The 15372-nt window shown below is 39.0% G+C and overlaps 1 protein-coding gene across 1 annotated transcript in view; it reads left to right on the top strand.

Moving 5' to 3' along the window:
• The window catches only part of ssbp4 (single stranded DNA binding protein 4), a 77601-nt gene extending 62310 nt beyond the window's left edge, over nucleotides 1–15291 (top strand). Inside the window, exons 6-18 of the mRNA XM_082137626.1 lie at nucleotides 3408–3491; nucleotides 7025–7084; nucleotides 7179–7245; nucleotides 7342–7409; nucleotides 8109–8176; nucleotides 8260–8305; nucleotides 8383–8418; nucleotides 8502–8556; nucleotides 8762–8832; nucleotides 8928–9006; nucleotides 9092–9120; nucleotides 10585–10686; nucleotides 14004–15291. Coding sequence (XP_081993752.1) covers nucleotides 3408–3491; nucleotides 7025–7084; nucleotides 7179–7245; nucleotides 7342–7409; nucleotides 8109–8176; nucleotides 8260–8305; nucleotides 8383–8418; nucleotides 8502–8556; nucleotides 8762–8832; nucleotides 8928–9006; nucleotides 9092–9120; nucleotides 10585–10686; nucleotides 14004–14033 — 795 coding nt within the window. The 3' untranslated portion in view covers nucleotides 14034–15291. The remainder of the gene's footprint in view (nucleotides 1–3407; nucleotides 3492–7024; nucleotides 7085–7178; nucleotides 7246–7341; nucleotides 7410–8108; nucleotides 8177–8259; nucleotides 8306–8382; nucleotides 8419–8501; nucleotides 8557–8761; nucleotides 8833–8927; nucleotides 9007–9091; nucleotides 9121–10584; nucleotides 10687–14003) is intronic.
• The last annotated feature ends 81 nt before the right edge of the window (nucleotides 15292–15372 follow it).

Genomic DNA, 15372 nt, shown 5'->3' with positions numbered 1-15372 from the left:
GGATCCAATGGAGATAGAAGACCGGTACAGCAAATTGATCTAGTAGAACAGTAGGTTAGATAGAGCATCCGATAGAGTAGATAGAATGTCAAGATAAGATAGAGTGGCAGATACATCATCTGATAGAGCATCCTATAGAATAGATAGAACATCAAGGTGGACTGGCGGAGACAATAATACATTCAGAATGTTGCAGATTGTCTGGGAGAATAGCTGATAGAGCACCCTATAAAGCAGCAGATGCTGAGATGAGCTTCAGGTAGAGCATCACATGGATTGGAAGATAGAACATGGACATGGTCTTTGAATTGAGGAGGAGAGTGTTAATGTTGTATGAGCCGTGTTCAGAGCAGGGAGCGATCTGACTGTTGCGTGAGTGACATTGCATTCTATAAATAGCGCCTGTGTGCATAAGAGCGAGAGAGAAAGAGAGAGAGAACTAAGAAAGGGAAGAAGAGGGAGGACTTTGTGCTCCACTGCAGTAATTCCCTCTTGGTAGCAGCCCAGGGCATGGCAAAAGAGAGGCATGGAGAGAGTGAAGGCAGAAAATGAAAGAAGGAAGAGAGAGAGGGCAATGAGGCAACAATTGCAAAAAGACAGGCTCCTCCAGGCCCACGTGCGTTCCTTGTACGCTCCCCGATTCCACGCGACCAGTTGCTGTGGTCTGGTGACACAAATTATATCTTGGCATATATCCTAGTGGCCAGTATATCACTCTTTCACACCTCTCAAGAGCTAACTACTGCTTCCTCCCACACTTGTCGGCCACGGCTGCTGGACACAGTTGTGCTAATAATTGGAGCTGCTTTTTTTCTAGCTGTTTTAATAGAATTGTGATTGGAACAGGTTGTGATCCATGCTGATTCTACAGTCATAATAAAAACTTAGCTGTTTCAAAAATCGGACATTTGTGCTCTATCGCCTCCTTTTGCAAGTTATGTTTTTGGTCTTTTTGTGCCTTTATTGGGTAGGACAGTAGAGATTGTGACAGGAAAGCGTGGGGTAGAGAGAGAGGGGAAGGGGATCGGCAAAGGACCTCGAGCTGGGAATCGAACTCGGGTCGCCGCAGTTGCGCTATATGTCGGCGCGTTAACCATGGGGCTATTGGCGCCAACATGATCATTTCTTTTAGTGATTCAATCAAAAAGTCTTATAAACTCCTGAGTTATCATTTTGAAGCATTCTAATGAATAACTCACTGAATGTCAACAGCAGTTAACATTTGACTAACTTGTGGAACTGCGTACCATTCAGTCATGTCCAACAATAATAGGGGGACAAAAACAATTCTGTAAGAAATACTGGTACTCAAGTAAGTAGTACGCTGTTTCAGTTAAGTTGAAAAAGCATTTTGGTAGTGGAGCTATGCAGCCAAAACGTGCACGCTTGAGCCTCTGTTTGTGTCTCCAGCACAGCTCCAGATGTAGCAGTGATAATTAACACATGCGACCACAGTAGCTGCCGTGTGATCAGCATGGTCCTGCGAGATGGGGATGAAGTTGAAGAGGGCTAAACCCGCCTGTACACCCTCTCCAGACTCTCCTAATCTGTACCTCGCATGCCCAGACTCCCAGCAACCTCCTGCAGAGAAATTGAGAGCGAAGGAAGAGAGTCTAGGGAGAGAAACCCAAAGCTCGCGTGCTGGCGTCTGGCCCGGATCTTGGAAATTTTTTATTATTTTTTTTCCCTTTTTTTAATCCCCCCCCCCCCCATTGCACGGGGTCGGCCTCTTCAATAATCTTCATGTCGAAACTCCACTGCACCAGCTCTTCTTGGGAGGACAGACTAGCAAGAGGGAGGCAGGGAGGGAGCGAGCAAAGTCAAGGAGTGGAAAAAAAGAGAAATAGTTTCAACTTTAGCTGGAAACATCTGAAATGGATGAGTTTGTTTTGAGCGAAGGTGGTGGGAGAATTTCATCAGCCCTTCTCCCACAAAAAACCTCTTGAAAACCAGCAGAACACTGAGAAAAGTGAAAAACTGGCAGACTCTAGAGAGGGAGAGTTCCATCAAGGTTAAAAGGACTGGAGGATCTTGTTCTGACTTGCTACGAGGTGCAGGAGTCTTGGGACATTGAAATAAGCCCAGCACTGTACAGTGTTGTATTCCTGTTGATGTAGACATGTCCCCATACTCAAGCAAATCTCAGTATACTTTCTATTTTGAGTTACGTTGTCTACCTTCCCAAGATGTAGCCTTATGGATGGTTGTGATTGAGTTGAGAGTTCCTTGGTTGCATCATTTTCAGTTACTTTTGAGGCACACAGTTTTGTGAGATTTCTTGACATTTTTTACATCTATATTCTGTTTGGTATAGTATATTATATTTATTGTCTCAATTTCCTGACAGTTGCACCTTTTGCACAAAAATCTAAATAAATAATTGTTTGCTTCATTTGGGTTGACTTTAAAGTCAAAGTACCTCTCTGGTGCACACAGGTTTGTGAGGTTTCTTGAAATATTCGACAGCTAGATCTTTTTGATGACATCTACATCCTGTATGGTACGTCACATTGCATTTATCATCTCGGTTATTGACAGATTCTGTGACTGCTGCACTTATCAGAATAATTACTTCCAAGATCATTGAAAAGCATCCTTCTGAAGCAGCACACCCTCAACCACACCAATTGCTCAATCCCACGCCATTTGCCCAAAAAGTGGTCGAATTAATTTTTTTGTAATGTTCACAGAAACAACAATGAAATATGCATTGTGTTGCTGTTCCATGCTTTGTTTTGCTTGGTACTTTGTGTCCCGACTGTCACTCTGCAAGTGGCTACACACTGCCCCCTTTTGGTTGGGAAGCAGCATTGCTTCTCTGAAACACTTGGACTCTGTGGTTGCTGCTGTCCTCTATGCCACTGTCCCGCTAGGAATACTATGTGCCGTTCCCTTTCTCGGCGGGTGGGGCTACTCTTAATGGTTTTGTAGTTTGGTGCCAAGCCGTTATCTCCTTAGCTGGGTAGAAAATGATTTTATTAATTGCTTCATTTAACATACCCCTTCCCCCCCACGCACGCCTCACTCAAGACACACATACAATCCCAAGTTATTCCTCAGTCACTCTCTACAGGGATGTAGTGCAGGAACAGGCGTCTCGGTAAAGGCCATATGCCTCTCTCAGTTACCAATAATGGACTCCATTGGAGGCCTTGTGGTGTAGCTCTGTTATGGGGTTCAGCAGCTGCCCAGCCCTGTTGGAGATGCCCTTTGCTGGCGGATAAATGGTGGATTTATTACTAATCTAGGGGCTGCATCATTATTAGAGACCATCGGAATCATCAACTTCTAAACCTAATCTTAACCAGCAAGACTATGTTGGTCAACCTACCATAGCAAAGACATATTTAATGGTATGTCGAGTGTAATCTCTCTAACTGTTTTGTTTTTTCCCCTCTCTTTCTCAGGGCCCACCTGGGTCACAACCATCACCTCATGCACAGCCCCCTCCACACAACCCCAACAACCCCATGATGGGGCCGCATGGCCAGGTAAGACACTCTTCCCCCTGTTTTCTTGTACTTCCTCACAGATAACCTGAGGAATAGATACATTTTGGGTATAGTTTAAAATTTCAGGAGTGCCTTTGGCACAACTTTCAATTCACCTTTTCCTTCCTTACTCCTCCATTCTTCTTTTCTTCCTTGCATTTCCTCACTAGCTAGATCTAGTAGTGTGCAAAACTTCAGACTTTAAAAAAAGTCAACTTGTTGATGGGGTTCCTAAATGACTAGTCGACTAATCTGTAGGGTTTGGGTACCGTTCACTTTTTATCCGTACCGGTACCAGTACCGCTACATGAAATTAGGTGCCGGTACCCAACGGTACCTTTTTCCGGTGCTTTAGGCATGTTTACCTCAATAACTGTACAGAAACTTTAAGTAATTTATAGAAGTGTTATTGACATTATGTCAGAGCTGCCTTGGTCGCTGTCTGCCATTGTCTGGGATGTTTGTATACTGTAATATTTACCTGTAAATAGTAGGCTACAGCTACTTAATTAATAATAAAAATAAAAAACTATTTTAATAAAAAATAAATTATTTCTATGAAATGTTTTGTTTTCCACAAATTATGTTGTGTATTTTCTGTTAATAATAAAAAAAAAAAACCATTAATTTCATTTATCTTTTAATCATTTGAAATTAAACAAACTTTTTTTTGTCAAACAACATACTGCACAACTGAGCTTTATACTGTTAAAATTAAAACATGGAGGATTTTTTTGAATTATTCCTTAAATAAAGATTTGATAATTTGTTATTATTAGTGTTAGTATTATTATAACATTGAGAAGCATCTAAATTGACGGCAGAGGCTGAAAACAGAGTAAGCGTCACGCCATTCATTCACACAGAGAACATGCAGGATTCGTATTTAAATAGTCTTACTCTCGGACCCAGATGCATTCTCAGGAATCGAAATTTGGCACCGATTGACTTAATGTTAATCGGTACTCTGTAGTACCGACGTCATTCGGTAAGTGTTCTTAAAAATACAGAGTTCGGTACCCAACCTTACTAATCTGACTTGACTGTAAACTCTTTACTTTTATTTTACATATTTGGCAGATTATTTTATCCAAAGTGAATTGTATTGTATTTAAGTTATATAGTTTATCGGCTTACTCATTCCCTGGGAATTGAACCTATGTCCTTGGTGTTACTAGATCTATTTGAGCTACAGGATTTTTAGTTCATTTTTAGTATATACAGTCAAACCAAAAATTATTGACACCAGATATAATTTGACTTTGTTTTTTACTAGTGGGTGCAGGACACTATAGTTAATTTATGTAAGTGAGGATAGCAAAATAAATTAAACTGTGACATATTATACCCAAAAATTATTCATACAGTGGACTACCAGTAAAATTTAATTATGAATATTTGGGACCAAATTTTATTCAGACACTTTGACCCGACCATGTTTTGCTTAAGTGTTTTTTCTTTAATTGCTAATGCGACCTTTTTACACCACAGACTGAACAAAATTAAGCATTGCTTGGTAATTGGTTGAGCTAAATTGGTATTATCTAATTGTGTACTTAAATTTAACAGCTGACAACTGACAGCTATTCAACCTAATTCATTTGTGAGACAGTCTTAACAGAAGGATGGCCAAAACCAGTGAAATATCAACTGATTTGATAACGCTTGAATTCTTGTCATATATTTTATTACCATTTTCTAAAATATAGCAAAGAAACTGTGATAATGTGAGAAATGTTGAAGGTGTCTGAATAAATTTTGGTTTGACTGTATACTATTAGACTCGCGCTAATTTAATTATATTATATTAAGGATAAAATAAAAATCGAATCTAGTCCAGTTTTTGAACGACTGGTTGCCGTCTTGACCCATCCCTAGATAGAGCACAAATCAGTCCATTACCTCATTCTCTGTTCTCTCTGAAAACACACACGTGCGCACACATGCACATATTCCTCGCTGACAGTGACGATGTTGCCAGATAAATAATGCAGGCTGTGGCCCAGCCCATCAGGAGTGGAAGTTCATCTAGCTGGGACTCTGCAGACTGGTCCCTCCCTACACCCTGCACTCAGTCCTTCATAGTCCATCAATATCCTATTAATAATGCAGCATGCGCACACGCACGCACACATAAACATGCTCTTGCGTTTACACATGCAAGCATAAACACAGGCTCTCAAACACAAATACGCAAACACCAACACACCCTTCTGAGTACACAAACTTGCTGCAACTTGGAGCGAACATGGGTAGACGGCGCGGGAACCAAGTTTGAACAAGAAGGGTCAATCCAAATGGTTGTTGGATCAAAGCCCGTGAAATGACTTATTACTCTGTGACGTAATAAAGCTTTGATCGATAGATCGTTTTACCGGTTGCTTTGTTTCTGTGACATTATGCTGGATGACTTCACCCACAGTGAAATCTCATTGGTTGAATGTATAGCTGTGTATGAAGCATGTGTGCGTAAAGATGTTCTTATTGGCCGAGATTGTGGCATCAGGCAGCATTTTTGCTTTAAGTGTGGAGAGACAAATTACTTGTTGCTGTAACTTGTCTCTTCCATGCCTGATTAGGATATGATGTTTAGCATATATTTGCATGCAAGGGGTCATTCTCTCTTTCTGCTCTTCTGTGAAACCTCTTTATAGCTTTGTTCTCGCTGTAAAGTCTTGTTAAAAATACCATAGGTTTCCTCTGTTAAACAATGTGATAGCAGCAGCTTCCCCATGTCAGTGTAGAGAACCAATGTTTATGATGTCTTCCCTTTATGCTTAAACTGATGTATTTTAGGTAGTGTGATTGCGCCCCCTGCTGGTAACCGTTGTACTGTGCATCTCGAATATTACATGCTATATTTAAACATTTTCAGTTACACTTTATTGGTGTCTGTGTTACAGTGTAATTATACATTGAAGTGCAGAGTAATAATAATTAACTACATGTACTTACTATAGAGTTAGGATTGGGGTTTGGTTTAGGGTTAGTTACATGTAATTATGCATAATTTATAAGTTATAACTATAGGAACTACATGTAACAAGGAGGACACTGTAAAATAAAGTGTTACCATATTTTCTTTAATTTTAAATTATAAATCCATAAGATTTTAATCAATTATAAATCCATAAGATACTATAAATTGCTTTTGGACAGTCCAGTATAATCATCAGAGTTGTAGTGCATGTGATTTCCATCAAGTACAGTTTAGGAATATGTTCTAAAGAGAATTCACAGCGGCATACTGCGTTTCAAGCAAAAGGGCTTTTCACCCTGCGCTTTTCCCCGGGTTATTTTCGTCCAATCAATGACACTGACTGTTAACCCAGGGGATAGGCATGTAAAGTGTGAACTATCAGCATATGAATATCCAGGGTTCTATTTAGCCAGGGTTTGTAATAACCCAGGGCTAAGTTAACTATTTAAAGTGTGGAAAGCCCTAAAGTAGTGCTTATGTCCTAATGACAGGTTAACTGTGGTGTATTCTACCCTGTCTTTTGAATGACAGATCCTGTGCTCTCTCCCCATAGCCTTTCATGTCTCCACGGTACCCAGGTGGACCCCGCCCATCACTCCGCATGCCAAATCAGGTACTGACCCCACCCACGACCCCTCATTTTTGCATTTTGCTATTGCTGTTTTCTCTTCTTGGCTCTTTTTTCATACTCTCTTTCTTGGTTTCAGCCTCCCGTTGGAGTCCCCGGGTCACAGCCGCTACTGCCAAACAGTTTGGACCCCACCAGACCGCAAGGTACCACACTGCACCATAGACTTTACAACCAGCTGTGTTTGAAAAATGTTTTGCTATGGCATTTGTAAAAGTGTTGTGGTTCCTCTTCCCCATCAGGACATCCAAACATGGGCGGCCCAATGAGGATGAACCCACCCAGAGGAATGGGAGGCATGGGCCCACAGGTTGGCTGATGCTCCTTTCAGTAAAACAGTCATGCTTAGATTGGGAACCCTGAGAACATAGTCATAGAAAATATCAGGGAAAAATACAAATCTTAGTGTCTAGTTTAAATCCGTGGAAATAGAAATGTTAGGTTATATGTTATAGAAATTGATAAATTATAGAAAATATATATTTTATGTATTGTATATTTCATATAAATAACATAATCTAATAAAAATAAAAATAAATAAACTATGGAAATAGTTTTATATAATTAATATTATATAATTTATTTAATATTATATTTTTATATATATTTATATTATATTATTTTTAAAAAGCCATGGACATTTTAATAAAAAACATAGGTTATTTATTGTATTTATATATTGTAAATATATTGTGATATGTGTGTGTATGTATGTATGTATATATATATATGTATACATGCATACATGCATACATATATATATATATATATATATATATATATATATATATATATATATATATATATATATATATATAATTTTTATATAGAATGTGGGAACCCTGCCTGTTGTCATTATAATACTGTTATGAATTTAGAAAATTGATAAATATATTGAAGATGAGGTGCTGAATTTAACATTTAAGGGAGTTCAGGGAAAGAAAAGCACATTGTAGTGCCATAGCATGTTTCATATGTAGATTAACCTTTGCCATCCCTCCATTTGTAGAACTACGGCGGTGGAATGAGGCCTCCTCCGAACTCTCTCGGCGGTCCTGGAATGCCTGGCATGAACATGTGAGTCGACACCACAGTATAACACACTTACACTGTCTCTGCTGCGCTTATACTCACCTTAACATTTCCTCTTGTGTTTTCAGGGGTCCGGGAGGTCGAGGGCCGTGGCCTAATCCTAACGCAAACTCAGTAAGTGGCACTTCCAAAAATGTCAATATCGCAATAACTCTGAGAAACCGCTTCATAACTATCTCTTCTTCCCACAGATAGCATACTCATCTTCATCACCAGGAAACTATGTGGTGAGTCGCACGCACAAGATTAAGTCTCTCTGTTTGTCCGAAATGTTCTTTTTGAGTAATCGTTTTCTGTGCTCGTCTCTCAGGGGCCTCCAGGAGGTGGCGGGCCTCCAGGAACTCCCATCATGCCAAGCCCAGGAGGTCAGTTTGCTTTCATCTAATCCATTGGATTTTATCTGGAATTTCATATCAGTCTTTTTTTATTATTGAAAGTTCATAACAATAGTGACTGGAGATTATCTTAAAACGGAAAGCTCTCGTTTTGGGAAACGGCGTGTAAATGCATCAGCTTGCTGAGGAGAATTTCCCAGTGAAACGCTAAGAAATATCATCTGTTTTCTCGTAGACTCGACGAATTCCAGTGAAAACATTTACACGATGATGAATCCAATCGGCCCTGGTGGCAACAGACCGAACGTAAGATGATGTTTTAATGCAGTATGAAAAAGGGTTTTGTAGTTTTATTATCATCGTTGATTTACTGGAGGCTAATGGTATCTGTGTTTCTGCAGTTCCCAATGGGGCCGGGGCCCGACGGTCCAATGGGTGGAATGGGGGCGATGGAGCCGCACCATATGAACGGGTCTTTAGGTGAGACTTCGTCATACAAACATCTAATATGTACAAAATAGCAAACATTTCTAATGGTCTCACTCTTACCTGCTTTTGATTACAGGCTCGGGTGATATGGATGGGTTGCCAAAGGTGAGATCTATGTATTATTTATCTACTATTTATATTTTTATATAGTATTTATTAATATTTTAAAATAACTTTCCTTTTTTATATTTTCAGTTTTAGTTTAAGGTTTAGTTATTTTTATTAATTTTGTTAAAAATATTTCTATTTAGCTTTATTTTTTATTTCATTTTAATACTTTTATTTCAGTTAGTTGAAAAGGCAAGATTTCTAAGTTTCATATTCGTTTTCTTAAGTTTACGTTTTTCATTTAATAATTATATTTAGTTTTATTTTAATTAGTTTTAGTGAACAATAACAATACTGATGTGAATTTAAAAAAAAAAATCTTTAGGAATGCGCAAAATATCGGTTATCGGCTGATATTAGATTTTTTTTTAAATAGATCAGTATCGGCTGACATTGGATATTAATATTTTTCATTGTCGTTTCAGCTATGGTTATGTTTAGATTACCTTTGATTTACCTTATTTAATAACGCTGTTAAATCTCAAAATCAGTATCCACTTTTCCTACTGCATATAATGTTGTGATGCTTAAATCACTTGTAGCATTTAAAGGAACACTCCACCGTTTTTTGAAATAGGGCTTATTCACCTTCTTTCCTACATTTAGATAGGTGGGCAAATGCATTTTTGTCTCAGTGCATGCATTGTTTTAGTTTGACAGGGTCGGCGCTAGCTTAGCTTAGCACAATGAATGGAATCCTTTGTTGCCAGCTAGCATGTCCTGAGTAAAAGTGATATAAAAAATTAAAAAAACCCTACCTAATTACTTCTTGTGGCCTGCATATTCACAACAAGTACAAATAGCGATGCAGATTAACACTAGACGATTTCCTATGCAGATATTGACTTGGGACTATATTAGGGGGAAGCACAGGTGAAGCACTGCTACTTGGGCGCAGAGATATCACGCCCAAGTAGCAGTGCTTCGCCTGTGCTTCCCCCTAATATAGTCCTTAATATATAAGTCAATATCTGCCAAGGAAATCGCCTAGTGTTAATCTGCATCACTATTTGTACTTGTGAATACGCAGGCCACAAGAAGTAATTAGGTGGGTTTTTTATTTTTTTTATATCACTTTTACTCAGGACATGCTAGCTGGCAACAAAGGATTCCATTCATTGGAATTATGCTAAGCTAAGCTAGCGCCGACCCTGTCAAACTAAAACAATGCATGCACTGAGACAAAAATGCATTTGCCCACCTATCTAAATGTAGGAAAGAAAGTGAATAAGCCCTATTTCAAAAAACGGTGGAGTGTTCCTTTAAATAATTTAATTATTTTTTAGTAATCTATTTTATTTTAATTTTTTGTAATCAAAATAGTAGATAATTTTAATATTGGCCTGACGTGAAAATAATTATCGGCTTATCGTTTTCGGCCGTTTCCTGTTGGATGCCGTTTCCTCCATTTTGTGAATGTTTTTGTGTATGTCACTAATCATCATTCGTCTGGATTTCTAGAACTCTCCGAACAACATGACAGGTATGAACAATCCCCCAGGGACTCCGCGGGACGACGGGGAGATGGCAGGCAACTTCTTAAACCCATTCCAAAGTGAAAGTGTAAGTTCACGTCACACCGGCCCGCTCTATATCTCTCCTCCCCTGCTTTCCTGTTTCTAGGGGTGCAACGGATCGTAGTTGACCCGTTATCCATACGGCACACATGTGATTCGATGCACGCAAGTTCAAGCATCACAGAGTGAAAATGTATCATTTGCACGTGTTTTGTTTGGCTAATGAACACATTCAGGCCATTTTAAACCATTCAAGCATAAAAAGAGGAGAAAGAACACCGAACTGATCCCTTTCACTTGAACAAAACTGTTAAAATACCCATCTCTGCAAGTTTTCTCGTAAACGCTGTCGGTTATGGCATAAACGTTAACAGTTGAGAAAGAAATTGGATGTGTATCAGCATATTGGATCAGTGCATTCGGTCCTAAAGTGACAGCAGCCTATAAATACCTGCTGCTGTCTGCCATTGTTAATCAAACATTAAAAGCTTTAACAAAGATTAATCTATATTTAAATCAGGGCTATGCAGTTTCGGGAATTTCTTCGCTGTATTCTCGCTTTTTGCTCGCAGGTTTCTCTATAGAGCTCCCCCTACAGCTTCGGAATAGATATTTGACAACACTGTCGAAAAACTCGTTGGCAACTCTCAGATACCAGAGGCTAGTAGATCAACGACATCAAAGCAGATGGGACATTCTTTAAAACGTCTTCTTCATTCGGGTTCGAACAGCGTGAGGGAGCGAAATAATGACAGAATTTTTGCAGATTTTTTTGCCGTAAAGCAATTCGTTACATCACGAGACCTGATATCACGCGATACTTCCTGACGCTGCGGCCGGCGGCGTGCCGGGCCAAAGTTGCAAGGGTGGTTTTTCGGCTCACAGCTGCTTGGGGGGTGCGAGACGACCACCATTCAACCCGAAAAAAGTCATATAACTATTCCAATGACTCCGAAGCTGTTCGGTTAAAGCTGCCGTCGGCAAGTCTGGCAGATTGGGTCGATTAGCCAAAATTTTGAATGCTTACAACTCTCATGCCCCTCCCCACTACCAGCGAGCACCCTCCCATCGAGGTCGTGCTCGTCAGTGCGTCACTGTGCGTGTGTACCTGATTTTCTGTGAACGTGTCCGTCTCTTCAGCATCTATCAACACCATGGACTCGGAGGTAGGCTGCCCTGGCTAATCTATCCATAGATAGCAATAACCGAGGAATTGGAAGCTTGTTAGTAGATTTTCTCTCCGCCATCACGCTTCATGCAATCTCCAGGCGAACTTCAGGCGTGGCGTGTGCATGTGATATTAACGTGCGCGAGTGAGGGGGGATCTGTGGCTCACACTCCCCTGCGCTGATTGGACCTGATGAAGCGGGAGCGCTGGATTTTTGCAAAACAAATAACACGCTCCAGGTGGAGTTAGAAGCTCGGGTTTTTTTCTAAAACCACCTTATTTATGTTGTTCTGTCGGATTATAGTGTCGCTTACACTGAATATGATTAAAAAAAATTTGCCGACGGCAGCTTTAAGTTAAAAAAGTTACTTAGTTCACCTTTAATTTATACTAGGGCTGGGCGATATGGCTGAAAACTGTATCACGATATAAGTGTTTCATATCGGTCGATATCGATAATTATTGAATTTTTTTATAACATATTTAAAATAAGGACCAGTCCAGGAGACAAATATATTACATTTAAAGATTTTTTATTTTAAACTTAACCTACCTCTGATTATAATCCCATCAGTTAAAAAGGCAGAAATGTCAACACGACCATGGAAAACTCAAAAGTCTAAAATCACAATGAACACTTAACAATTATCTCTTAACATTAAGGTGCAAAATTAAAGAATACGTAAGAAATGCTTTATAAAGGGGTGGGCGATATGGCAAAAATATAATATTACGATTTCTTTCTATAAATTATATAAATCTATTTCTTTCTATTTTCTATAAATTATACATTGATACTTATTAAAGCTATTAATAAAGTTATTAGTCAAGAGCAGTGAGTGATTTTCTCTTTACATTTTGTTGTTTTATTAACATTAAAGGGATAGTTCTCCTAAAAATTCTAATTTTCATAATTTACTCTCTCACGTTGTTTTAAACTCGAATAAGTTTCTTTCTTCTGTTGAAAATAAAAGTTATTTGGAAGAATGTGGGTAACCAAACAGTTGATGTACCCCAGTGACTTCCATAGTATATTTTTCCTCCTATGGAAGTCAATGAGGACCAGCTACTGTTTGGATACCCACATTCTTCAAAATATTAATATTAGAAAATATTAGAAGGCAATTAATACAGGTTTGGAACAACATTAGAGTGCGTAAATAATGAGATAATTTTTATTTTTGGGTGAACTATCCCTTTAAGGACAAGCGGCAGCGTGTTTACTATTACTACTGTCTCTTTAAGAGCTGCGCGCGACGCGTCTATTATACACGCATTTGACAAGCAGATTTTCTCTAAATTTTCTCAAGTTTGCTTTCACTTTAGACATATCCGACTAGTTTATGTAAACCTTGTGTGTATAACAGTATTAGCAAAATAAGACTCGAAAGATAACTTAGTATTCAGGCGCTGGTAGACAGGCTTTTAGTGCATGTGAGCTTCACATGTATGCGCTGAGAAACTAGCTAGAACAGCGCATAAGCACGCGAATAACAGAAAAACTGACGACGGTCTTGCATAATCTGCAGACGACATTGGTCTGACTACGGTCAGACTTTAAGTCAGGCGAGCTGACTTTTTCTGTTTTATCTAGTTACTAGAGAGTGAGTGCCTTTGTTCATGCAATCAAACTTGCTTTGCTGGTTTCTTCCAACGAAAAAAAATAAATAATAATTATCGAACGTTTTATCGAACGCATTTTTTATTGATATTGATTACGTGTCTATCGCGATACATATCGTTATCGTTTTATCGCCCAGCCCTAATTTATACAGTAAACACTAATTACATTTCTGTACCTGAATACTACTGTTAGACCTTACTTTATCTATAACTTTATGTTGTATTCATCTATGCTTGTAATTAGTATATTTGTTCTTATTTTATTTCTAACTGTTCGTCTTTAATAATGTTTGAACTTTATTAGTTAGGCTAGTCGTTTTTGATGTAGTATTGAAGTACTTAAAGTGTGCTTTAAGTAATAAATGGAAAGCAAGGTCGCCAAAAAAATCTGATCCGTGACTCAAATACCATAAAATGATCCAAACCGTGAGCTTTGTGATCCGTTGCACCACTACCTGTTTCACACGTGCATTATAATGTTGTAATAAAACATAATCGGACGATATTTCTGGTTTTAACTTCATGGACTCATTTTGTCCCTCCACTTTCCCCTTCCTCTCTTCTCGTTGCAGTATTCACCCAACATGACGATGAGTGTGTGATTTCTTCTTTTTTAATTTTGTTTTTTTTTATTTTATTTTTATTTTTTTAACCCCATCCCCACTTCCTGTTCTCCTCGTCTCTGCTGCGTTCGGCATGTTGTTGTTTTTGTTTTTATTTTATTCGCTCGATCTTCAACTCCCCGCAACTCCCTCAAACACTCTGGGTTGGCGCCCTTCAGCCGGTCGGTGTGGCCACGGAGCGAAGGACGCCCAGTGCAAAGCCGAAAGGACGCAGGCCTCGGGTCACAGGAAGAGCCTTCTGACGGACTGATCCTGCCTGCCGGGCTTCGTATCTGGACCGGGCCCTCGATTGAACCACCGTGTGTGTGTTTGTACATGTGTGTGTGTGGGACTGTGCCAGGAAGACACTTCATAACTAGCTGCTCATCAGCATTGAAGCTGGTGGCTTTATTTCAGACCAGTTTGATCATTTCTTTCGGCAATGAAACACTGAAACTAGTGGTTGTTTGATTGCTGTGTACATTTTAAAATGGAAAAAGCTAAACTGGTGACGCTAGGGGCAGGAATGGTTTCATATTACTATATTTGTATATTATTGATAATATTATTGTTATAATTTTCATAATTGCTACGATGATGATGTACTCATAATTTTATGGATTTTCCTGTAAAGGGCACATTTGTATCTCAACAACATCAATGACAGAATAAGCACACATTCAAATGCACAATGACACTTCTGTTTACATGATTTTAGGTATTTGTTTGTCTCTTTTGTTTGAATTTTGTGTCTTTGCATATACCTCTTCCTGTGTTCTTCATCCAACTGATGTCATCACTACCGAGATGGACAAGCTGAATTGTGTGTCTATGTCAACAAAGTGGCTGCAATCACTGGTTTAATGCACCCGTCGGCACTGTATTTAAAGATCGGAGTACATTTCAAAGTCTAAAAGGGTGACCGTTTCATATTCACTGCCATTGCGTGTTGCTCCATCCTTGGCTTGGTCACAAACAGCCAATAACGAATACATTTTTACCATCCATTCTTGATGATTTTTCCGCCGATACTTCATTGTAATTTTGCCACTACGTGTTTGCCACGTTGTTTTGCAAGTCTTTTTAGAAATATTACCCACGTGTTTGTAAAAGTAGTTGGACGCAGGCTGCTCTTACAAGCACGAGTTTCCTTGTGCTCTATAGTCCCATGTCTGTAAATATACCTTTTTTTTTTTTTTTTTTTTTGGGTCATGGACCTTATTGATATTTTCAATACACTTCTTGTCTGTGAAGCTCATGTGTGGTCCCATCTCTTTCTTCAAATGAGGTTCTTCAAATGTAGAGTTCAAATGCGGGCAACATACTTGTGGTACATTAT

This window comes from Leuciscus leuciscus (assembly GCF_965113295.1).
Source record: "Leuciscus leuciscus genome assembly, chromosome: 15".
Taxonomy (NCBI): domain Eukaryota; kingdom Metazoa; phylum Chordata; class Actinopteri; order Cypriniformes; family Leuciscidae; genus Leuciscus; species Leuciscus leuciscus.
This window is presented reverse-complemented; position numbering and strand designations above follow the sequence as displayed.